The sequence below is a fragment of the Liolophura sinensis genome, chromosome 7 (assembly GCF_032854445.1).
Source record: "Liolophura sinensis isolate JHLJ2023 chromosome 7, CUHK_Ljap_v2, whole genome shotgun sequence".
Taxonomy (NCBI): Eukaryota; Metazoa; Mollusca; class Polyplacophora; order Chitonida; family Chitonidae; genus Liolophura; species Liolophura sinensis.
In genome coordinates, this window is record NC_088301.1 from 36209111 (window position 1) to 36234402 (window position 25292).

Sequence of the window (25292 nt, forward strand, 5' to 3'; positions counted from 1 at the left end):
GACTTAACCATTGCCACCAAATTTCTCAAAGAATCTTAATGACGAAAAAAGAACACCTCAGTAGTAGTGGCGAATCAGCAGAGTATGTATGCAGACATTCTTTTGTTCAAATTATAAGAAACAATTTTGTTGTCACCAACTGGGTAACCAGATATCGTTACAGTGTATCAGATATTTTGTCTTCACGTTGTGCACTTTACAATTTACCTACTTACAGGGATACACCACAAAAGATGTCTACTTTCCTGCCGATGTTTGGTACAATTACAAAACGGTAACGTTTCTGTGTGGCGCCGTTATAAGATAAGATTAACTCTTAGTACGAACTACTTTAATAAGTGTTTGTCACAAGTCCTTATGGCCTTAAAGTCCCGTCCAGACTATCCAATATTGTAAAACTTTTGTTGACTATACAGCAGGTTGAAAGCTGAGTGTAAGTTGAGTGTCCCTCCAAACTTCAAATCAGTTAGTTCAACATTGTCCAACACTGTTGTCGTGTGTTGAGCTGTGTTTTTTCACCAAACTTTCGATAAATTGGAGGGAAATTTCCATCTTTCTCTCCAATACAAAAACACAATGATTTTCTTGTGTCCCTGTCTTTGTAATCTTTAGAGAGAGTGTAAAGTAAGTATATTTTTCATACTCCTGTATCTACGAAACTGTCTCATTGTGAGATCAGTTTTTCTCTTTTGCCCTTGGTCAACTTCACTCAACTTGTTGACAAAAAATACACATGCACATTTACGATTCAACCGTGTTGGATAGTGTTGGGTGTTGTTGAACGAAGCTGAGGAACCCGCCGAGACTACTCAACACGTCCCAGCTTGTTCACTCAACTTTACGTTGACTCTTGTTGAGTCAACAAAAGTTGAGTGAATGGGGCTTTACATACTCAAGGTTCACTGCAGATCTTCCGAGAGCAATACTTAACATGCTTGATTTCAGAAATCCAGGTGTTGTCATATAAACATGTAATTTTGCAAGTACCCAAACAAGGGTACATTTTGCATATTCAAAAAGGCTGGATCTTAAAATGGAGACTTTAAAACTATTAATTTTCCCCCTAGCTTTTTTCACAAAACTTTCGAAAGTAATCTGAACTTTAGAGAATCACTGAGGTTTATTTTTCGTCTTCGCTTACCTGTAAATTCATACTCACTTGATGTGTTTTTAGGGCATACGTGTGGAGCATGTTGGCCAAGCTAACACGGTACCGGCACCACGTGATGAAATTCCCCTCTATGTGAGAGGAGGATACATCCTTCCAACCCAGCAACCTGGAGCCAATACACATATGAGGTGGGCCATTCATTCGATGGCGACATGTCTCCGATTTCATGTACGCCTATCTTACAAACAACGTAGTCTGTCATCAACCCGCGGATGGTCGCGGGTTTCCCCCGTGTTCTGGCCCGTTTCCTCCCACCATTGCTGGTCGCCGTCGTATAAATGAAATATTCTTGAGTATGGCGTAAAACACCAATGATATAAATAATTAAATGTAAATAAGGTATAATCAGTGAAAATGCAGTTCTTATGTGTTCAATGATAATTTCGGTATTGATTATTTGATTGATGTGGTAACATTACATGATACAGCACTTCGAAGTATTGATGCGGGTTGCAACATTTCCATGCTGACGTCCATAGGTCACCGAATCGTGGCTACCAAATAGTGAGGTGCTCGGTCGGATGCCTACATTGTGATGCTTTATTTAGAAAGCATTCTAAAATGGTGGCAGTCATCCTCCAATATATACAGGGAATTACAGGTAACACTGTAGCTGAAAGAAAACTACAAATTAGCCTGGTTTCAAAATATAACTAATTTAACGGTGTTTCCATTGCCATGACATTTGTTTTTAGTTCTGGCCGAGCTATAAATAGATACTTGTCCCTGTTGCCTTTTCAGTCAGTTGAATCCAATGGGCTTGGTAATAGCTACAGACGCGGCCGGGTTTGCTCAAGGAGAACTGTATTTAGATGATGGAGAATCTATAAGTAAGTTGGAGGATGGCAATAACTGAGTTAGATTGCCACGATCTTGTATTTACAAATTGGTTCCATCAAGAAAAGTTTGACACTACCCTATTTAATATACTTGATATCTAAAAACCCCAGCAATGACAAGTTCGTGTTTACCTGGCCAATTTTTCATAGACACCGTAAATTAAGCAGGAGCTGGAGTTACTTTTACTTTGGGTTTGGAATAAATTACTCGTTCACTAAAACATATTAAACATTAGCGTATATTTTCATGGATGGCCTTCAAGAATAATGTTATTTTACATGCCAGTGCCAATTAACCGTCACAAATGTAATGATGAATGTTTGCACATGCCAGTACGATTTACTGATTTGACCTCCATATGTAATGAGCACAAATATAGTGCATGTTGAATGATCTACATTTGCTACTGTCATAAAAGACATTTATTTTATTGTTGCGTCTTAGGGCATTCAACAATGTTCTTAATGTATTTTCAGATGCCACAATGGATGGACAGTACTGGTTATTGAAAATGGTATTCCGAGAGGTAATTCAGTTTAAAATATGGTTCATCTGGGTCTTGCGATTTTTAGGAAACATTGTCCCCGAAAACATTTTAACGGATTGGCTAATTTTGGGGTTTGTGTGGCATCGAGGTGTTTTGAAACACAAGTGATATACAGTATAGAGCAGAGAGCAAAATTTAACAGTTAAATACAAGCCGAGAATTAAGCAACAGAACAAGAACAATGTCTTGCGCCAAAAAGTATTCTGACAGGGACTAACATTTTGGTAAAGGACAAAACTGCCATGTATATATACAACATTGCAATTTTTTAATGAAGTAGCCAGCGAGAAAACTTTTCAAATGTTCCAAACCATCTTAAAAATTATTTTGAGTTTTGAAGTAGGATACCTTGATTTTCTTTGCTGACAAGGCATGTTCCCCATTCAGCATTTGACCACTGCCACTCTTCAGTCTTGTTTTGTTATATTAGACCAATCCGGACATTTCTTGCTTTTTCTATTGTGTAATAGAAACTAGATTGGAAACTGTTTCGAACACGTAAAATATTGTATGTTAACCAGAATTGTATCACTGCAGCTCATCACGAATACATATATCTGACACGTTTATACATTATTTTCAGAATGTCCTGCATGTTTACAACGAACATCACTTTGACAACTATAACCTGCCCATCGTGGACACATTACGCATCCTTGGCGTCCACTCTGCACCAACCATTATCCATAAAGACGCAGAAATGGTCTCCTCGAGGGATTATCGCTACTTCTCCGGGAGTAGGGTAAGCTTTATGATGGTTAAAACTATATTATGGTTTTGGTCTGGTCCAGTGTAGTGATGCATTGGACTACACAGACTTGACTATCCCGGTTCCTCTTCGCTCCACACTCGTCATAAGGGAATAGGCCACCTACTGGTCCACCAGGCGTCGCTTCGCTGTAACTTGATGGAGCGTCTTGTCATTGTCATTGGTACACAATATATGAGCATATATATAGGAAACCGCCATGTTGTGACCGATTCAATTCGAACTCTAAGCAAAACAAATTATAACGTGCTACCCTTGATATTGAAGATTGTCATCTCATAATCTACAGCTTATTAGGTTCCTATAGAAGTCCTTGACAGCTAATACTCTAGACTGACGGGCTTATGATGGTTATGTAGATATAATATTTTCATTTCTTTATTTCTAGGTTTTGGACATATTCAACTTGGGCCTTTCGTATGCCGCAAACTTCACAGTAACCATAGGATAGCTACAATACATACTGACCCTTCCATGGAAGTGTAATTAGGAGTGTACTAATGAAACAGTACAAAACTACAATATCAGTTTTATATGTACACATATACAAGTAATAACAAATAGCGTTGGATTGCTTGTAAAAGAAGTTATTTTATTAGTTAAGTTATCTTGTCACCAATATGATTTTTTGAATTGTTTAGCCTCTTGTGAACTGATCTGAATAAAAATACGAAATAAAAATTCGTTATAAAAATAATCTGCGTTTAAAGACACATACCTCTTGTACTTTTTTAAATTAGTAATGTAGTTAACGATATCTAAATACTATTTCCGTTTTAAATAAGTATTCTGCATTAACGCCCCCTACCGGTGTGAGTCCTCAGAATAATAGCCATATATATGAACAGGACAAAAATCTCTAACTTGTCAAGGTAAAGCCATGTACAAAGTTCCGATTCGGTATGATGAACCGTTTTGGGAATAGCCTGGAAAACTGTCAAAAGAATGTCCGAAAAACAAAAAGAGTCAAAACGGTAAACATTTTGTTAAAAAGACAAAACGACCCGAAAATCGCATATGATCTGTCACATTAGTAAAGCTATGTAGCAAGTTGTAAGTCAGTGTGACAGACTAATCGTTTGCAAAAAAAGTCCAAAAGACTGATTCGTGGCGGACTGACAGACTGGCTAACTCACAGGCAAAAAAGCTGTAGTCTCCTCCACTACCGGTATATATATATATATATATAGAACATGTGGTCGAGCACTGCTATACAAATATCGGATTGTTACTTCTTGACTCACTGAGATGTGGTGACCACACCACTCGCTATAGTGTAATGTACCATATTGTGCATGTAGCAAATACAAAATTGTTATTTCAGCCTATACATTTATGCTTTCATCGTCATAAGCCATGGTCACAATGAGGTCTATTTGGTAAATTTATAACATTATAATACAGAAGACACAAACAGCGTTCTAATAAACATGTAAGTACCGCCATATAACAACTTTAAGAGCTTTAGATTTATAACAGTTCACTGAAACACGATATCATCACAGAAAAAACAGTCTGTACAAATGAGCTGCTTGTATCACAGCTCCGTAATGATTCACATCATCCATTTTTTGGGCAGAGGTGGATGAAAGGAGTGAGACAGACGATCGTACACGAGACCTTTAATTTCTTTCTTTCTAGACGAGGGCCAACCTGGTTTTCCATTACCATCACAAATACCCTCCAGGTACGCATTTCTACCACTGCTCCCTCCACCCAAGTGGCTATAATAAAGCCTCACTGGGCGCGGCAAGCCGTCCATGTAGCAAACTGGACATTCGTGAGGGCACGGTAAAACGAGTTCTTTAAATATGACATTACCCTTGGCGTTTGTAGGGTGCAATTTCCTCACAGATTCTATGTGTCGTGATGGACTGGTGCTGACAAATCTAGATTGGCGAGTAGCTTTTCCTGACACACTGTCAGAATATTGCTTGCTTCGATAAGAGTCCTTAGCTGAATCTGTACTCTCCTGCTGCAAAGGTTTCGAATGTCTTCTGTTTACCCCAATATTTCCGTACCGAGGAAACAAAGCAGATTCGTCAGGGCAGAAAGTAATGACCGGTAGTGCTACGTCTTGCCGACTTGATGCCAGGAAATCTTTGTTTTTGTTGATCCCATTTACAATAGAGGGACGCCTTGAAGGAGGAGAAGTGGTGAAAACGGAGCTTGCGGAAGTCGAGGAATGGCGTCTCAGATCTGGCGAGGACCGGGTTGGGGTGTGAGTGTGCTGGAGATCGGAACTTGACTCAGTTTTCGGTACACCTGACTCGTCTTTATTGCTGACGGAGCTTCGTGTGTGGCATCTAGTCATGGTGTTGCCTCGATTAAGCAGTGAACAACTTGGAGATCTGATATCGATAACATCCGATTCGTCTTTGTGAACGCCAGTGTTATCCATTCGCAGGTAAGCTGAATTCACCGATAATCTGAATGGTGCTGCAGGGTATTGAAATTCGGAACTGGCCCCACGGGTGTGAGTATAGCTGTCTAATATGTCGTTCACAAAATGAACAACATCAGTGGCATAAGACGATCCACGTCTGCTACCTGTAATCTTTATCTGGGATGGATGTCTCTGGTTGCGCAAAGAGGCGAGTTCTTCGTCTCTCTCAACGGCTTCACGTAAAACAGACTCTCCTTCCTTTAGTAATTCCAGATATTTGAGAAATTGAGACAGAGTAAAGTCAGGCGAAACCCTTTCACGACACCTTGTAGTTTTCACAAAGTGACTGGAACTTGACAGGACACGTGTTGACTGCATGTTGACAACACCTTTTAGCTTACGCCATAAACTCCTTGCTCCTTTTAAATAACAAATTTCGAAGAAAACATGTATAGCTTAGCACTAGGAGATTCAAGTTTTGCCAGTCCTGATTTTGGTTACTGTTCCCTCAAACAGCATTTAGTCAAGCGCACAGCCTCAAATGTCAGCGGAAATCTCCAATCGCAGGGTTTACAGTCTATAGGCCTAGGTATCCGGTAGTTTTGATCACTTGCCTTCAGGGCGAAATTCCATCGGTGGTAACTTTCAAGATGTGCTATCGACAGCATGAGCGTATTCTGGTAATATCTAAAGTTGTGAGATTGGTTTACTAGACACTATACAGTATATGTGAGATAAAGCGAATTCGAAACTGAGACAAACAATCAATCGGCAGCCTTCACCTATCGTTGCACGCGTACACGGTGGAAATGTACAAGAGCATATGCAGGTCCTCGGGTGCAGTTTTATTCAGGTTTCCAGTCCATTTGGGGCGTGGCGGACACGTCACGACACAGATAAAATAAGTGATTGCTCTCTCTTCAGTCCGCGCCTCATTAACCGATAAAATCGTCTAGCAGTCTGAGTATAGACTTTGATTACAATCCTGAGTGACTACAGTATGTATAATTTGTAGGTCTCCCAATCGATGGACCCTCAGTTAGCGCGTGGAGTCTAAACACATGCATCCGCCGTCAGTATGGAGCTACCTTTAGCCTCTATTGATTGCTTAATTTACCATCCTTCGGAACCATTTGATACAGCGCAATGAATGTTCTAACCTGACGGTTCAATAAGGAGATTAACATCCGGGTCTTTGTTATCTTCTCGCAGCTCACCCACATTGCCGACAATTAGAGAGTGCACAATATGCCGTCAATCATGACAACAAATCTATACCCATTATATTCTGGTCCCAGGACTATGCATGGGGGAGTAAGTCGGGTTTTTTTTTTTTACATAGTTCTATATAATATAGACCAATATATAAACTGTGGACAAAATATATGCATGTTATAACTTTAAAACAACACAGCTGTGCTGTAATGGCTGGCCCAAGGAAGAAAGCTGCTTGTTTCACTTGAATTAATTTAATAAATCCATTACTAATTAAGCCTTGCATTGGTTCGAATATACATGCAAACCACCAATGTTTTTACAAAAACAAAGTAGCGCATGGTCATAAACATAAATTACCCGAGATCCGAACTAGGCAATACATGCCGTTAATCTACTCCCGCTATATATAATTGCCTCTCTCTACCAGATTAATATGTCCATGTCTGCATTTGTTTGATATGGGAAAAGTTAGAGAAAAGTTTTTCCACTTGTGTTGAGGATTACTCCAAGTAGTTTAAAATGGGCCGAGCGTATCCATTTGGGGAGGCGGAGGGGAACAGGACAGTACAGTATAGTATAGTATAGTATGGTCGGCTCCTAAAAATATATGCCATATAAGTTACTTTGTAAAACAGGCACCTTATCTAGCTGTAATCCATTAGGCCATCTTTATCCCTCTCTGCGTGTACGGAAAAATCAGGGCGTACGACATACCTGGTGGGGAAATGACGTTGGTGGCCTCAATGATTAATGTGACGTCAATGATTAAGAATGAATGAATGATTTTTTTCAGGTTTTGTTTTTGGGTCACTTCACAATTTTTTCTGGTCGTTCGTCGTATGATCTGTTTGTAGATAGGGCCTACATATAGTATTGTCTCGTATCCATCATGCACGCGTTACTTTAAAATATGAAAGTGTTATTTAACGTTTTCAATATTCCTCCAGTCTGATCGCTGCTCAGAGCTATAGAAGTAGGCCTACCTTTATATCACCACTTCACCCTACCATCACGTGGAAGACAACACGAAGGGTATTCTAATTTAAAGAATGTAATATATATACACTCAATTCATGTTCAGACTTCAGCCACACCAGTATAGCTATAATACTCCTTACTAAAGTGGGTCTACCTTGTCTGGAAGCATCGTCATTTTCATCAACGAGTCTGTGGTATTACAATTAGCAGCCTCTGGCCCTGTACAAATGCGTCAAGGGGTCAAGGGAATACTTCTCTGTATTTATACTAAATAAAAATATAAACGCACCACCCAATATTTTGATAAAATTAACTGCGTTATCAAATTCCCTTCAACGCCGTTTTTCACGGGGCCTAAAATGGACTCTTAGTAGAACTTTTCCATAACCGGTGTTTTGGAAATTCCACACTTCAGTACTGAGTACGTCCGCCGCTTGCCTGCTACTGCTACACATCGTCGACGCGAAGTCGTTGACAAACACACGGGTCGAAGACTTACCACGTGTCCAATTGTGGACAGATCAACATAAAGTTGAAACAAAGTTGATTGAAATGGCCATGACCTATCCCCGTGCCGGACAAATGGGGCGACTACTCGGCGTAGGATTTCAACAAGGTATCACACTGGCTCCATTGTTTGCCGCGGGTTATTCAGCCTACCTACCGACCGGTTTGCCAGCGGAACACCGCTGTTCAAGTGACCGGGTGTACCGGGTGTCTAAGTGTTGCATACCAGGTCTTCAAGTGACGTACTAATTTCGCAAGATTCCTTTTAAAAATTAACTGCTTCACTCTTCGGGATCTGAATTCGGATCTCTGTCCCTTGTCCAGCTCTCTTACCATCTGAGCTATTGAATATTCTTCGTTTGCTACTGCTAGTATAAGCACTAGACAGCTGGTCACGTTACACCCTTCTATGGAGGCCGGGTTAGGCCATCGCCGTACTGGACACAGACCCCCATTACAACTTCCGTTTTTCGGTAGGGACGATTGTAGTTCTGTGAATTTTAGGGTATAAAGTCTTTTTTTGCTCCCAGGCGTCCATTTTTGGTGCACAGGTGCATGCTTGGTATTAAAATGCTGGAAACTGTCTAAACTTTGAGGAGGTATGAGCTTTATTGATGAAAGTTTGAAACTCTGGGCGAGAGGACACAAGGTGTGAGGTAGTGATGAGGCTGCGAGTGACGTCCCCTTGGCGTTGCTAGGCACGCCTCCCAGCTGCCGGCATGGAAAGGTCCAGATTTTGACGGTCAACCTATGTCAAGATTTTTATGGCTTCTTTCTCACAGGCTGGGCCAGGTATGCACCAAAGCTTATTGGCCACGGAATGTTTGGGACTGAGCTACAGTGCTAGACGTTAACATTGTCGCTTATGGAAAATTAATGGGGGTCCGAGGCCTGTACTGACGAAGTCACCAAAATGTGAAAAATGTCACTATGCGCTTAGATTTCGCAGCAGCCTGATAATTTTTGGTGGGTATGTCTGTGATGTGTTTTGCATTGATTGAGCCGTTTTATAGCTTCTTGGGGCTATTTATTTTTTGAAAATATCCATTTTGATGAAAAATCGGTAAAATGCTGTTCAGTGTAGGGTAACATGTGTATAGGCATCCTGAAATGAACAACATGCAACGTTCTAGTATTCCTACGCTTGAAAATGGAGACGTTCAGAGCAGAAATTGCTGCAAAAATTGAAAGTTTCAGTGTTTATAACGAAAACGGAGCCTGTCGAGTGTGGACTGGACCATTGACGAGAGATGGTCGATATGGCCTTGCCTCCTACAAAGACCCCGTCACACATCGATGGAAGAAGAAATACATCAGTAGACTTGTTTATATGGCCAGACAGGGGCTGTCACATTTAGATCCCAAGCTTGATTGTGCCACAACACACGCTGTGTAAATGTGGACCACACAAGCTTGGAACCGCATTGTGTTAACAATAACAGGCAGCGCTGCTGCAACGTAGGGCGCTGTCTCGGCCATGGGCAGTATGCAAGGTGCATGCTGCATTTAAGACTGAGCAGGTTGGTTTCCCCTCATTAAAAATAATAAATAACAGATGTGTTTCAGATTTTGCTCAATTTCTGTCATCATTTTTTAATTTCTTTCACAAGCGACAACAGCAGTGACAAATTATATACAAAACTGGCGGCTACAAATATCTAGCGTATGTGTGATCTGTTGGGGTGTTGTCCAGTTGTCCCTTGGCATAGTCAGTTTTCTCTTCTGGATTTGAAAGCCTGTACTCAATGTGCTCTCGGAGTTTTCTGGCTGTATTGCGGAGTGATCTCCCCTTAACTGTCTGTCGCTTCTTATAAACCTTGTGGTACTGGTTCACCCTTTCAATCTGTTGTACTGTTTTCTCGCTCCTAGGTGAAATACTGGCGCCGACAGCTTGGAGTTTGGCAGCCGTGGACTTGTCCTGGCCATTGTTAAGTCTGTGGATTGTGGACGCCGCCCTTCCCTCCATATTTCTGCTGTAGTTTACATTCTTGGGCAAGGAGACGCTGAGTGATCTGTTGACAGCTTCGCACTTTTGAGTACTGGTGTTCATCCGGAGACTGGTGACGGCTGTCTCGCTCAACCTCATGTGCAGTACTTCGGTCAATAGTTTCCTGTCGTTGTCATCCATGTTGAAAGGGCAGAGTTTACTGGTGGATAAAAACAGGGATCTCTCCCACCAGCTGCTGGTTTCCCCTCCGGAGCAAACCACACTGTTCCTGCGGCATTTGGAACAGTCCCCACCGTAACACCTGACCGTTGCATCCACAACCCTGGGTAGGTAAGCTTTTATTTTCCTTATGTCACCAATGTGCTCAGACATAAGTTGAGAAAATATCAAGCTACACCTGGCCTTAACATCCTGACTCAACACCTTCTGTGCTTTCTTCCTGGCTTCCCTCGTTCGGCCCTGTCCTTCAAACATGGCATCGCTGAACTTAGCCTGGTTACATTTCTTGAACTGGGATCTACCAAGGTGCGTGGGGTCTGCTAACCGTTCGACCTCCCACAGTGGCTCGACCAGTCGGATGCCGTCCTCCACTCCCTTGGCTGACCTGGAGTCGCCGTCCGTGGTTACGTGCTTGGCTAAAACACCTTGCCTCGCCAATCCCTCGCCAATCTCGTTCCCCATATTATACTCGGACCAGGGGGCATGTGGGTTTGTGTTCGCTGTGCACTCCTCGTGTCCTCCAGGGCACTTTACTTGGAAGCCTTTTCCTCTCAGCCAGGACCCAGTCCAACACAATTTATTCTTCAGTGCTGCGGAGACAATGTATTGCTTGTCTGTTGATGTCTCCACTGCCAGGGAAATGGCTTGTGAAGCATTCTGGCCCGGTTTCTTGGGACTGGTTATGGTAATGCTGTTGTAGCGAGTGTCTGTGGCCAGATCTATTGTGCTGTCATCCTCTCCTCTTTGCCTTTTGTATGCCTTTACCTCTTCCACCTTATTTGCCATATCCTCTCTGTTCAGCTTTGCGATTGCAGATGCGACATGGTTTGCAGTGCGATGCATGTTCCTACGAGTGGCAGGCGGCACGTCCATTGCTGCAAATAGGAGTCTGGCTCGGGTGTTCCCCATTGGTGTGTCCTGGAGGCCTACTTGAAGAGCTCGGTTCACCGCTGCAGCTTTTTGGCCAGGTCTGTTGCATTCTACCTCTTTGTAGAATTTGTGGAAGCCAGATACATAGTCACAGTCACAGCACTTAAAACTGAACGCCCAGGCTAAACCCCACTTTTTCTCTGCAGCTATCTCTAACCTGGGCAGTGGACAGTGGTCCTTGGTCTCACTGTGCTCAAGCATAACTTTGTTCCATATACACACCATTTTCTGTATGTCTATGAGTCGCATTCCTTCAGCAGCCCATTCCCGCTCATGGGTATCTCTGTCTGATCCAGCCGTGGAATCTACCTTGCACCGTCTTGGCCGCTGTATTCTCTTTGTGTCAGGCTGGTGTGTTCTTACAGCCTCCTGATTGGGCTGGAAATCTGTGTCCATCAAGGAACACCCAGGCAGAGGATTCAGCATGTCTGTAACTGCTGACAGGTTATTTGAGCGATCCTGGGCCTTTCCAGCTTGAAATCTAGACTGTTTCCTCTTTCTGTCTCCCTTCATGGTGTTTTGGGGTAGATTGTTTGCCTTGTTAACTGTCAGACTGACCAATATAGGTGTACTTGGTGGCTGCCTGATTGGAAATGTTAAATTCATATTTTTCCTCTCTGTTTATATGTTGTAGATGCCAATGTGACACCCTTTGATGTGACTGTGTAGAGTAATAACCTGCTGTGAGACAACAGCAATGGTGCAGGGAGGTTTTTGCATGGTGAGGTGGTCAGCCAATCAGCAGTCATGGGGGAGGAGGGCAGGGGGGGGGGGATGCCTGGCTGGGTGGTCTTTTAAAGGGTTTCATCATGCTATTCAGTGGGGAACTGGGATACTAGTCTTTTCTTAAGTCCTGTCCACTAAAAAAGTGCCTGTGAGTAGGTCTTCATCACCTTGAGGCATTGTTCTTGCTTTGATTTTGGTCACAAATGATTGTTCCGAAATCGTGACAATCCGCTTTGATACCCCCTACCACACTGTCAGTCAATTTTTTTCACATAGTTGCTGAAGTAAATGTCTTATATTTGGACATTTAATTGTCAGATAAATTGCCTATATTTTGATGTATGCTTTGACACTTTTGGCTTGTAACTTTCATATTTAAAGCTGCTCTGAGTAGAAAAGTCTTCTTAAAAATGTATATTTCTCTAAATGGTTGCTTTTGAAAAGTCTAAAGTGCTCTGTCAATGTGATTTTTTTAACTTTTCTTGCAGATAAACATCTTGTCTTTCCAAAACAGTTGACCTGATGGAGATATCTTGAACGGTATATGCACTGCAAAGCTTCAAAGTTTACCCTTCAGAGTTTTTTCACCCTGAAAAAAAGACACATGTCCAAGATGGGGGTACCCCAACTTGAATTCATTCAACTCCAAAGTTTCTGCATGTATCAAGCCCTAATTTTGCCTGTGAGGTTCAGAAGTGTCAGGAATTGTGTGGTGCAAAAATTATTGATTTTGAAAAAAGGTGGCTGGTGTGATAGGACACAGACCCCCATTACAACTTCCGTTTTTCGGTAGGGACGATTGTAGTTCTGTGAATTTTAGGGTATAAAGTCTTTTTTTGCTCCCAGGCGTCCATTTTGGTGCACAGGTGCATGCTTGGTATTAAAATGCTGGAAACTGTCTAAACTTTGAGGAGGTATGAGCTTTATTGATGAAAGTTTGAAACTCTGGGCGAGAGGACACAAGGTGTGAGGTAGTGATGAGGCTGCGAGTGACGTCCCCTTGGCGTTGCTAGGCACGCCTCCCAGCTGCCGGCATGGAAAGGTCCAGATTTTGACGGTCAACCTATGTCAAGATTTTTATGGCTTCTTTCTCACAGGCTGGGCCAGGTATGCACCAAAGCTTATTGGCCACGGAATGTTTGGGACTGAGCTACAGTGCTAGACGTTAACATTGTCGCTTATGGAAAATTAATGGGGGTCCGAGGCCTACTGTCTTTTCTCAATCCTATTATATTTCAACAACAACAACACCCCGTCGAGCATAACTCCCTTTGGTCCAACTATTTAAAATTAAATATAAACACGTTTCCATTTTCACTTTAGTGGATTTATATTTTCAAGCTAATTTGTTACTTGCAATAATCAGGAAAAATGTATTAAAGTTTCTAATTGATTTGTTTCATGTATCCGCACAAAATTATTTATTTAAAACGGTACATAAAGTGGTATTTGTTCAGACAAATTGACGTGTTAAGAAATGTCATTTTCCTTAAGTCCCTCAAGAGATCAAGCTCTGGTTGTACAATTGTTTGAAGCCTGTATTAACGTAGAAATTTTTAGCATTCTTTCAGACGACGCAAGTTAACTTATTGGATACCTATAAACTCTGTTGTAAAGCTATGTGGTATACCTATGTAGTTTGTCACGGCACCATGTGTAATGGATAACATTTTAAGAGCTTCATACAAGACCACATCAATATCGCCAATATATTAGTGCAATACAGTCAGACAAGCCTATACATGTATTGGTTTATGCATACGTGTTGGTTTAGGTGAATTTTAATATTTAGACAACTCCGATGGGCCTTAGTCCCTAAAATGGCGATTTCATGAAACGAAACACTCGTCAAACAATGAAATCACTATGTAAGTGAGTTTACCGCCTTTGATTTCGGTGTCCAAGCGAGATGAACACCCAGTCTTGACCGTTTTTGTCACCTTTTCGCTTAGCGACCTCTGTGACAAAAGACTGCCTCGACTGGGTGACCATCTAGCTTGAACACCTCCACCTCAGGCGGTAAATGTAACTTACTGCATTCAAGTTACCATCGATGAAATGAAGTTGAGTGCGATGACGATGACATCCCTTCCCACACAAGATGGGGGAGGCGAATGTGGCGGTCTTGGTAGGGCACGTGGGCGATTAGCTGCCGAATTCTTCAAGACGGTTTCTGAGACGACTAATCGTTGACACATTAATGTTACGTGCTCTGGTGACAGTTCTCACGGTCGTGCCAGCGTGGAGCATGCCGATGCCGCGCTCGTTGCTTTTGTGGCATCTGTGCTTTTTGACAGAAATTGTACCGTAAGGGTGGTCTTTTGTACACCCGAGGGTAATGAGTGCCAGTGAAGACCTTACAGATCACTGAATACTACAGATAGGGCTACACCAGCGTTTGCTGGGTCAAAGTTTTAAATAGGCTTGAAATCAACACTTTGGTTTTGAACACTGGAATGTACACTGGTGTAAGGTTTCGCTCTTGGCCACTCCTCAGTACTATATTGACAAAAATCACAGGATTCTTGTGAAATGTGGCAAAAAAAGTGTTTTTTTTTTCACAGTGTATGTAAAGTACCACTGCTATGTGTTTTAATCAGTGTCACCTAATATTATTTTTTATCAAAATAATCGCATGAAAAATATTACATATCACACTCCTATCTTATCAAATGTTAACACATTACTGTCTATTGACCCTTACAGTCTATATTAAACTGTAGAGTACAGCACAGAAGATTCCCGTTTGGGTAGATTTTCACTCACCATAAGAAAACCACGTTTTCCAAGTGTTTGTAATGTAAAAAGTGTTTCTGACATAAAACCCACATGGGAAAATAACAAAAGCATAATAACAAAACCCCTAGGTAGAAAAAAGTGTTATTTAAGAAACCATGCAACTATAACGTGCTTTTAACTTCTCCATTTTCCACCCTAAAAATGCTTTGGTGTTTCTATATCGCCCAGCTTGGTTGTAACCTAGATCCACGTGGAAAATTTCACTAAAATAACTGCTCGAACCCTACCTTACACAGATTCCCTTTTCCACACAACACCCAAGATGTAAGTATGTGAAAGTCAGCATCGGTTAACCATCTTTCAACAGTAATCCTGCTGTTTAAACTTTTCAATGTTCTCTTTAAGAATTGCATGCACTGTAAAGAGAATGTTGGCTGTGATATAGTTTTTGTAGCCCATTACCCTGTCGGAAGTTCAAATTCCCAACATGGGGGACATTGGTTTAACTTGTCCAATTCAAAAGTTTAAACAGCTGGATAGCTGTCGAAAGATGGTTTACCGATGATGGCTTTGACATATTTACATTTCGTGTGCTTTTGGAAATCGGTGCATACCAAATGTAAGGTAAGGATCGAGCTGCTATTTTAATGAAATTTTCCTTGTGAACAAAGGTTACACCCACGCTATTCCATACTCAAGTGCTGACCAGCTAACTTTGGGCAACGTATTGAGTTGGGTAACTCTTACTGAGCGAATGAGCTAGAGAGAGAAAGGCACCCAAATAAGTCAGACTGACGATAAAGAACATTTACTGCTTTTCACATGCACAATAAATCTTCCGTCAATCTGACACCTTTGTGTCCGTTTCTCTCCGTAACTCTTGCAACTGCATTGCTAGACGAGAGTTACCCCACTCTACAACTAGGCTACATGTACATTACTATATTAATGCTAAACGTCTTTAAGAAAACACACATATTATGCCTTGAGTTTCAGTTGGAGTCGTCTCAGATAAACTAATGTAAAAATCAGAAGCCGACATCGAGCACACGGTTACCCGCGGCGATACAGAAAATCAGACTCGCCTTTAAATCATCACTGACGACTCCAGAAATGAGAAGCACCCGTGGATCTGTCGGCTGCGTGCCTCTGGTTGCCATTCGGATTGAAAACTAAAAATCATAGGGAAAACTGACCGGACTCGAATCCCGACAGTTTATTCCCTTTGTCATACGCGCCGTGCTTTCCTCATTACAGCCCGACCAGATGCACTCCAACCGACAGCACCAGGGCTCAGAAACATAAACAGAAAGAGGAAGAAAATAATACGCTAATGTAAAAAAATGGAAACTATAAAGAGGTTAAATAGATTACACTTTCACTTTACAGATAGAAATGAGACAGACAGCGAAGGACAGTAATGAATTCCATAGATGAAGTTCCGAAAGGACAGAATAAAACACTTTCTGCAAGTTGCAAGAACAGAAATGAAAAAGCAGCGTGGGGATCAGTGCTGCACATGCGCAGAAATAGCGACCTGCAAAAATCTTAACCTGTATTTAGTTCCGACAGATCGACTAATGTCAAGTATTGATTAATTGTGGTATGTTAGTATTGATTTATTGTTACTAATCACTACAACAAATTGCGAAGTAAACATGTCCTAATATTTGAAAATTAAATCAAATCTCAAGTGAAATATCTGGATTCTTTTTCCGTAAAAATAATTAGTCAGATGTTTGAAAAGTATGTAATCATGTGGTTTCCGGTAGTTTCAAAATGGCGATGAATTGTTGTGACAGATTGAGTTATGTGGCAGTAGTTCCGTTGTGTTTGTCTTATTTATGTGAGTCATGACTGGTCGACGGTCAGGTGAACTAAATGCAATGGATAGTCCTCGAGATTTCCATTCGACCTGTCGGGGAGCTGGGTATGACGATGTAACTTCACTTGATTCTTGGGGGGAGTTAGATCCACCTTCCCCTGTATTAGGTACACAGCTGTCAGCCGCAGATCACGCGTTGCCGAAGCCATCACACAAGAAGAAAACACACTACAAACAGAAAATAGACGGGAGTAATGCGGTCAAACGAAAAGATCGGAGTAAATCAGCGTTGGTTAACAGCAATAGTGGCAGCAGTAATTTTGGTGGGACTTCTTCTACAGCTGAACAAGTCAAAAGTGGTGGAAACATTGTTTATGATGATAGCCGCAAAGTCAACAAAAACAGTCATAGTAAGCATGAAGTCTCAAGTAGATATTCCAGTAATGATCCCATCATGCTTAATCCAGGGAACTTAGAATATATAAGTCCAATGAAAAGTTCAGTAACCAGCAATAGTAGCCATTACATACATTCGTCTGGAAGTACCTCACTACCATTTCAGCCGTCAAGTGGTAATATACATGCAAGTTATGAAAGTTCAGGCTCTTCGACTTCAGACACAGCTGGATCTAGTGCAAAGAAACGTTCAAACTTGAAAACCAAGAGGTCCTACATACAGTCAAAGTTACAATCTAACCCGGGAGATTTGGCTGGAGAAGAGGATTTTATGTATGTATCAAGAGACGTTCGGCTTAATACTGAAGCACAACGATGGGAGGACAAGCATAGGTCTTCTGAGAGTATTTATTCCTCAACAGAACAGTCACAAAGTTTAAACAAAGGTTCAAGGGAAAGCGATTCCCCTGGAGATTTAGATCAGCTGTTTGAACAAAGTGAAAAAGTGAAGACCAAGTTGATGTCTATGTGGAATAATATGAAATATGGTGAGTTACATTGCTCTATAACAGTACCGCATTGTGCATGTAAGCAAAAAAGTCTCTCTTTACCTGATAACTCATACTCATTATTTAAAACAGATTTATACAGTTTTTTCATCATACTGTTTCATTTAAAGAGAAAACTTGCTCAATTTGATATTAGATACACTATTAGTATGTTTTTGACAGTTTAGTCATTGCTGGTATTAAATTGTTTTATACTTTATGGTATAAATGAATTGCTTGTTTGGAACTGTCATGTTACATGTTTTACTAAGTTTCTGATTGTAATAATTCTGGCAACATAGTTAAACTGGTGTTTATAAGATTATAGTTTGTGCATGTGTGTGCTAATAAATTATATAAAGTCTGAATACAAGTAGGAATGGGATCATGTAGGGCCACTGAAAGACAATGTCTTGTCATGTAAACTAAGTGAGGCGGTGAAAAAAAATATCAAAAAGTTCATCAAAGGGCATTTGTTTAGTGGCATGTTGTTAATGCTACATGAATGGAAGAAAGTGGGCAAATAATACACTACTAGGCAGTTACATTATTCATCATTAGGATTTGTCTTTCAGGATGGACTATCAAAACCAAAACGCAGTTCAGGTTTGACAGTCCTATATACCTACTGGGAAAGTGTTACCACATAAGGAAGGAGGGTAAGATCTTCATTATTCGGTCATTGATTATTTATTTGATTACTGTTTAATGCCATTACTAAGTCGTTGAAGTTACCAATAGCGAATACCTGTACACATAAATTTTTAGAGTTAAATCACATAAGAATAAATGCCTCTTAATAATGACTCAGTTAGATTTTAAAACTTTGAAGAATGAAAACATTACTTGCGTCATTTCTCTTCATTCTACTGATAATGGATTAATAGGAAAAAACTTCCTTCGAGTAATGAATTACTTGTACATTGTATGCATTTTTGGTCCGTCTGTTTAGCATGTTTCTTGTTTGTCTTGGCAAACTTAATAATAACCTAACAGTAAATATAATTTCTCCGATAAAGACAGAACTACTGATATTCCTGTAAAATATGCAAATTTAAATCTCTCCCTCTCTCTACATATATGTATATATGAAATGAATTTTTTTTGGTGTTCAATGACATTTTGGTTGATGTAAGACCAGTATTGAAATATCGTCCAGGAATCTGACAGTTTTCCTGACTTTTAAGGGTCTCATCCGAAACTGATTGGCTTGGACATGTCACAGATAAACCCAGTTGTCTGAAGGGCTACATTATTTGCAAAAACCCATAAAAAATAAGAATTCTTGTCATTTATGTGATATTTTAGTATTCTTTCCATTCACTTTGCAGAGGATGTTGAGACTGATGCCCACTTGCCTCAGCACCACCGACCAACACATCCACAGCTTTCATACAGGATGACAGAGATGGAGGCATTCAAACGTGACTTCACCTCACGACTGTGGTTCACTTATCGACGAGACTTTCCCCAGCTGCCACATTCTTCCCTAACTACTGACTGTGGCTGGGGCTGTATGCTGAGAAGTGGACAGATGATGCTGGCTCAGGCATTTATAGACCATTTCCTGTCTCGAGGTGAGAGTGAAGGATAAAATGTATATAATCTCATTTACAGGGAAATGTACAAAATTAAGATACCTGCAGGAACTAATAATTTTTTTTTAACACTTGTATATTAAGATGGCATAGCAAAACATTAGCATTAGTGGACTTAATTTATAAAGGATTATGGTCAAAGACAAAGTTTGATATGAAATGGTACATGTTCTTGCTCCTGCCTGTCTCAGCACTCATCACTGAGAGGTTGGAGCAAGGAAGCAGCACTGGATGGCTTGGTGTCAGTATAATTTGATTGGTTGGGGTATTGTGTGTGGTTTCTTTGGCATGATATTTCAGTGATAGCAATACTTTAGTGGCACGCACTTGCCCTGTACATGTATACACTCCTAATGACTCCATATCATTATGTGACTGAAAAATTGTTATGCACATATATGACATAAAAAAATCTAAGCATACATATATTCTTTCAAACTGTTTTTATCGTTTTTCAGATTGGAGGCTCTTCAACCATCAGACAAAAGAACAACAGTTGTATCACAAACAGATAATACGTTGGTTCAGTGATTTTCCGAGTGACCAGTCACCCTTTTCCATTCATGCCCTTGTGCAGCTTGGAGAAAAAACTGGGAAACGGCCAGGAGATTGGTATGGGCCAGCATCAGTGGCACACATCCTTAAGTAAGTTAGAACAAACTCAGCAGAGTCATCCTAATGCTTAGTGCACACATGTACCTTGGCACATATGTGTGTATGAAGTAGGGCAGTAGACATTCTAGTGCAATAGTTATTCTAATAATAATTATATAATAATGCTTATATATAATATATAGCCAGCTCAAGCTGTGTGGTAGGAATTTTGGTAGTGCAGAATTATTAGCTATGGTCATTACATTGCACATATAGGAACTGAGATAATATATGATTGCTGATGTAAAGGGATCAGACATCATTAAAATATGTATACATGTTATACTGTAATCTTTTTAAGCTAAAGAGCGCTATTGATTTTGATGAGACAGCCATATTGTAGTGTTGACTTTGTCTTGCTGTTTTAGGGAAGCAATTTCAAAGGCATATGAATACCAGCCAATACTAAATGACATAGCAATCTATGTTAGTCAGGATTGCACAGGTAAAGGATTTTTTTGAGATTGGCTTAATCTTCTTTTGAATAAATTTTGGAGGTATTTATTTTCTCAAGTATCAAAGGTATGTGTAATTCAGTTTTAAAACTTTGTCTTCTGACAGACTGGGGATTCATTAAATTTTTTTTTTGTCATATATAAGCAATAGACACAATATAAAAATTTTAACTTGGGACAGTGCATATATCAGATTTTGAAACTTTTACACTTGCTAAAATATTTGTTGAGAAGGCAAGACAGTTTCAGCTTAAGACCTGTGCATATTTCAGTGTACAAACAGGACATTTTGGATCTCTGTGCCAACCGTCGCAGATCTTCAACACGACTAAGTTGCTCAACAGACTCTCCTACAAGTCCCCAGCCCTTTGTTTGTGCAGAACAAGACTGGAAACGGGGCGTTATCATCTTGATCCCTGTGCGTCTGGGCAGTGATGCATTGAACCCAGTCTACATACCTTGTCTTAAATCCTTGCTAACACAGGACTGCTGTTTGGGCATTATTGGGGGGAAACCTCGACATTCTCTCTATTTCATTGGTTGGCAAGGTAAACACAGCAAAGAACTGTTTTATGTCAGACCTTAGTGATTCGACATTAAGGTCTATACCTTAATGGTCATTTTTATGAGTAATGCTTCAAGACACAAAAGATAGAAAGAGGATACTTGCTGTTTGAATAATTCAGATTTGTGATATTCTTGGTTATTTGGAATACACATGCTTCATTCTAGCGCCATTTCATAGTGAGAAAAGGTTATACAGGTCCAGCAGAATTATTCATACTTTTAATACAGGTTAGAAAGAATAAAAGGAAAAAGCAAGACCTTCATTTAGTTCAGGTAATGTAATTGAGTATATCAGAGGTATTTACATGTAGCTAATTAAAGTCTATAAATCAATGTCAATAAATTTTTATGCCAGTATGATTTTTGTAGAGGACAAGTTGATTCATCTGGATCCTCACTATTGTCAGGATGTCATTGACACAAAGTCAAGGGATTTCAATATAGCCGTAAGTACATTTACCTTAATACAGCTATGTAAGTGTTGGAAATCTAAAAGTTGTAACACAAATGACATATTGACAAAATCAGGCATTTTTAATATTTTCCAAAAGAAATGGATACAGGTTTCATTTCTGGAGTTCTGTATACAATGTATTTCATTTTTCAGACCTTTCATTGTATGTCACCTCGGAAAATGTCATTCAACAAGATGGATCCCAGCTGTACCATTGGCTTCTACTGTAAATCCAAGGAAGACTTTAACAAATTCATAGAACAGACAGAGGAGGTAAACAGCATATTTGTGTGTCTTTGATTGTTTTCTTTGTAGGGGTGGGGGGCGCGGCAGGTGTTACACTGTACATCTATGTATGCATATCTCTCTGCATTACTCATGAAGGTGAACTGTAAGACATTTCGTAGGACATTTCATAATGTTGATTTCTTAAGATAAGGTGTTCAAAAAAGAGTCATGTTAGGTTAAACTTCTAAGTTCAGGTGATAGACACAAGGTGGAGATTCTTTGTGGGGGTAATTTATTCAGTTTGAATGAACTTTGAGAGGGTTCATATATCTGTTTAATGACATTGTCTGTGCTTAAGGATTAAATCATGGTTTGTATTTTATGTAAGGTGGTTAATATTTATGACATCGTGTCTCTTTGCTGAGCTAATTATAATAGGGAAGTTTTGAGATAGCTTTAACACCAAGCGGACATACATAGTTGTGGAGCATCTGCTGCACTATTCTTCGCCAACATTGTAATGGTCAGCAGCAGGCTTCATGTGAGTGTAAAAGTATACTGAAAATACAGCCTACAAAAAGGCCAGTAAAAACTTACATTTGAAGTTACATTTACAAAAATATTCTTAGCTTTTCATATATTATTGAAGGAAAGTTAAGGCTTACTGATTTAGGGTAGAGTCTAAGTAGTAGTCTAACCCTTTGAATATCATGTGCATGTGTGTTGATGAATTTGCAACGATCTCTCGTTTCCTTTTCGCAGATGGTCTTGGAGCCAAAGTACAAGGGCTTGTATCCAATGTTTATCTTTTCTGAGGGCAGCTGCAGTGATATTAATCTGGAGGGACTGTCAATAAAGGAAGACAAACTATTACGCATACGTCATGTTAATACAGCAACAATCAATGGCAAACCTCGATCAAGGACAATTGAGTCAGAGGAATTTGTCTTTTTATGAAGTCTCCATGTTAACTTAAGGTTATGGTGTATCGTGTATATACACACATGTACTGTGCCAAGAACATGTAAAGCATAGTTTATAGTATAAAACACTTTTAATCTTCTTGCTAAGAAGTTTATGATATTTTATCATGTAAGCAAAGTTTGTGATAGTTAAAGGATGCAAATATGATTGCTGAAAGTAAATTTAGTGGTATGCATGTTTTTGCTCGGCTAAGGAACTTCCATTTGACAGTATCATTTGAAATGACAGTTTTATCTCAGCATCCTTTTGTTAATGTAACTAGTACACCTCTCAATAAGAAGACTTACATCTACCAGAATGTCGAGACTCAATTCTTAGCAGTTCTTACACAGATCTGTTTTAGCTTGTTCACAAAAGGATTGGGATTGAGAGGAAAGTGGTGTACTTCATATTTTATTATTTCAGGGTTGGGGTGGAAAAGGAATTCTGTCTCTTTTACCATGTCCTAAAACAGAATGTTTTAACAAGACAGTTTTTAATAGTTTTCCATTAGACTTTGAAAGAAAATCAACAAATACTAATGGTGTGCTAGTGTTTTAAATATTACCAAGCACTATATGTGGAAATTTAGAGAACTCGGGAAGCCTTAAAGTAGGCGAACTCCACCATGATTATCTAATTAAGGCAGTCTTGTAAGGTTGCAGTGGTATTTGCATAGGGCTTGCTTTATTTTGTAAATAACAGAAAGTGGTACTGGGATATATTTTATCTTGTATGGGCAGATTTTAATTAAAACCAAACTTATTTTGATCTCCAATTTATAATTATGATTGCTGAGTATCAGAGCATTAAGCTGGGTTATTTTAATAAATCAGTGATTTAATACCCTATTTAGTTAGCTTACCCTACACAAGTAGGCTTATATCATTCAATGCATTCATCAGGATTTGAGTTGTTAGAAAAGTATGTGCTTTATTCAAGGATTCTCTCTGTTGAGTTTACTTATTTTTCTTCATAAAATGTAAAGCACAGAATATATATTTTAGGGACCAGGGTTATGTATGAATGATTGGTGTCTTTTTTTGCCCAATGCACACATTTTCTTATTTATAAATACATATATTCTACATATTTTATTTGTGCATAGAATCAGTATGGTCACAAAGCTTAGCCTAAAGCTCCGTGTAATAATAATTCTTCAGATAGCACTTACAGTGTGTGCTGCTTACATGAATATTTTCTGGAAGAAGTGGGTTTGATGATTAGTGTTTAGATTGCCTTTTACAGCAACATGTTGAAAATATTTTTTTTGTATATTTTTCTACTCTTTGGAGTAAAGATTAGGTCAAATCTTAAAAAACCCTACGTTTTTCAATTTTTGAAGAAGAAATGTGTTGAACTCCACATTATGAAAGTCATACACCTTAAATTCATGTTTCATTATTTTAGTTTTCTTTATTTGATTGGTGTTTTATGCCATGCTCAAGAATATTTCACTCGTGTTTCATTATAGATGTTTAACCCACTGTAACAAGGCTTCTTACAGAAAGTGCTGAGTTAAAATAATAGTTCATACCACATTTATAAGTGTTTTATTATAATTACCTATTTAACTAGACACTTATTCATATCATTATTCCAATTTAGTATAACAAAAAAAACTTATGATTTTGCTCAAATAGTGGAGGTATTTATGTTCATTATAAATGTAATCTGTGTCTAGAAATATAAAAAAAGACCATATACATTTATGTACTGCATCCATAATCTTAGATTATGTATACATGTAAAGTTATGTTCTAAATACTACAGAAAGTACTGGCATACCAATACATCAAGTGGAATCTTGCTTACATGTAAGCACAAGTATATGCATGCTGATGAATTTGTACAGGTTGTTGTGTCTGAATGTGTGAAAGTGTGTGAATTGGAATAAAAACAAGCTGATTTAGTGTTTGGTTTAAATAGTAAAGATGTATACTATATGTAACTGCGCAGCCATGTATTTGGATTTAAACACTATATCTATTGTAGAGAACAGGAAAATGGTTTTATTTTGTACAAAGATGATGAAAATTTTGAAATTATAGAAAATTGTCAACATTAAGTGGTGCTTCTTTTAATTATGCATGGTTGCAGTTATGCTCGTACTGGATGGTTCTTGGGGGTTTTGGTGGGTGTGTGTGGAGGGAAGTTGTCGGGAGGGTGAGCACAGTACTAACCCATATGAACCTTTGGTCTTTTGGGGTTCTCTACCAATTTGGATGAGCCATCAGGTTTGGTGCATTCTGTACTAACCTGAATGAGCCATAAGGTTTAATGGGTATACTTCACCAGCCTGGATGGGCCATCGGGTTTGGTGCACGTTGTATCAGCCTGGATGGGCCATCAGTCTTGGGATGTGCTGTACCAGCCTGAATGGGCCATCAGGATCATTACATGGTGTACCATCCTGGATGGGCCATCGGGGTGGGTGCACGCCGTACCAGCCTGGATGGGCCATCAGGTTTGGGATGTGCTGTACCAGCCTGGATGGGCCATCGGGTTTGGTGCACGCTGTACCAGCCTGGATGGGCCATCAGGTTTGGGATATGCTGTACCAGCCTGGATGGGTCATGGGATGTGGTGTACTGTACCAGTCATCATAGGCACTCAGGTTTGGTGG

The 25292-nt window shown here is 39.7% G+C and overlaps 2 protein-coding genes across 2 annotated transcripts in view; both read left to right on the top strand.

Moving 5' to 3' along the window:
• Positions 1-4024, top strand: part of LOC135471857 (maltase-glucoamylase-like) — a 31861-nt gene extending 27837 nt beyond the window's left edge. The window contains exons 53-58 of the mRNA XM_064751260.1: positions 218-274; positions 1175-1299; positions 1913-2001; positions 2488-2537; positions 3142-3300; positions 3716-4024. Coding sequence (XP_064607330.1) covers positions 218-274; positions 1175-1299; positions 1913-2001; positions 2488-2537; positions 3142-3300; positions 3716-3778 — 543 coding nt within the window. The 3' untranslated portion in view covers positions 3779-4024. The remainder of the gene's footprint in view (positions 1-217; positions 275-1174; positions 1300-1912; positions 2002-2487; positions 2538-3141; positions 3301-3715) is intronic.
• A 1477-nt stretch (positions 4025-5501) lies between these two features.
• Positions 5502-24734, top strand: LOC135471859 (cysteine protease ATG4C-like). The gene is made up of 10 exons (XM_064751263.1): positions 5502-5734; positions 16830-17747; positions 18323-18406; positions 19079-19324; positions 19804-19990; positions 20368-20444; positions 20727-21002; positions 21391-21467; positions 21629-21748; positions 22466-24734. Exons 2-10 carry the CDS (start codon positions 16832-16834, stop codon positions 22658-22660), a joined length of 2178 nt encoding a protein of 725 aa, XP_064607333.1. The 5' UTR covers positions 5502-5734; positions 16830-16831; the 3' UTR covers positions 22661-24734.
• Positions 24735-25292: the final 558 nt, after the last annotated feature.

Excerpts from the sequence above, each read along its gene's own strand:
- LOC135471859 (XM_064751263.1), top strand. The coding sequence starts at position 16,832 with ATGACTGGTCGACGGTCAGGTGAACTAAATGCAATGGATAGTCCTCGA. Across the intron at positions 19,325-19,803 it reads AGACCATTTCCTGTCTCGAG|ATTGGAGGCTCTTCAACCAT; the intron begins GTGAGAGTGAAG and ends ATCGTTTTTCAG. Across the intron at positions 19,991-20,367 it reads TCAGTGGCACACATCCTTAA|GGAAGCAATTTCAAAGGCAT; the intron begins GTAAGTTAGAAC and ends TTGCTGTTTTAG.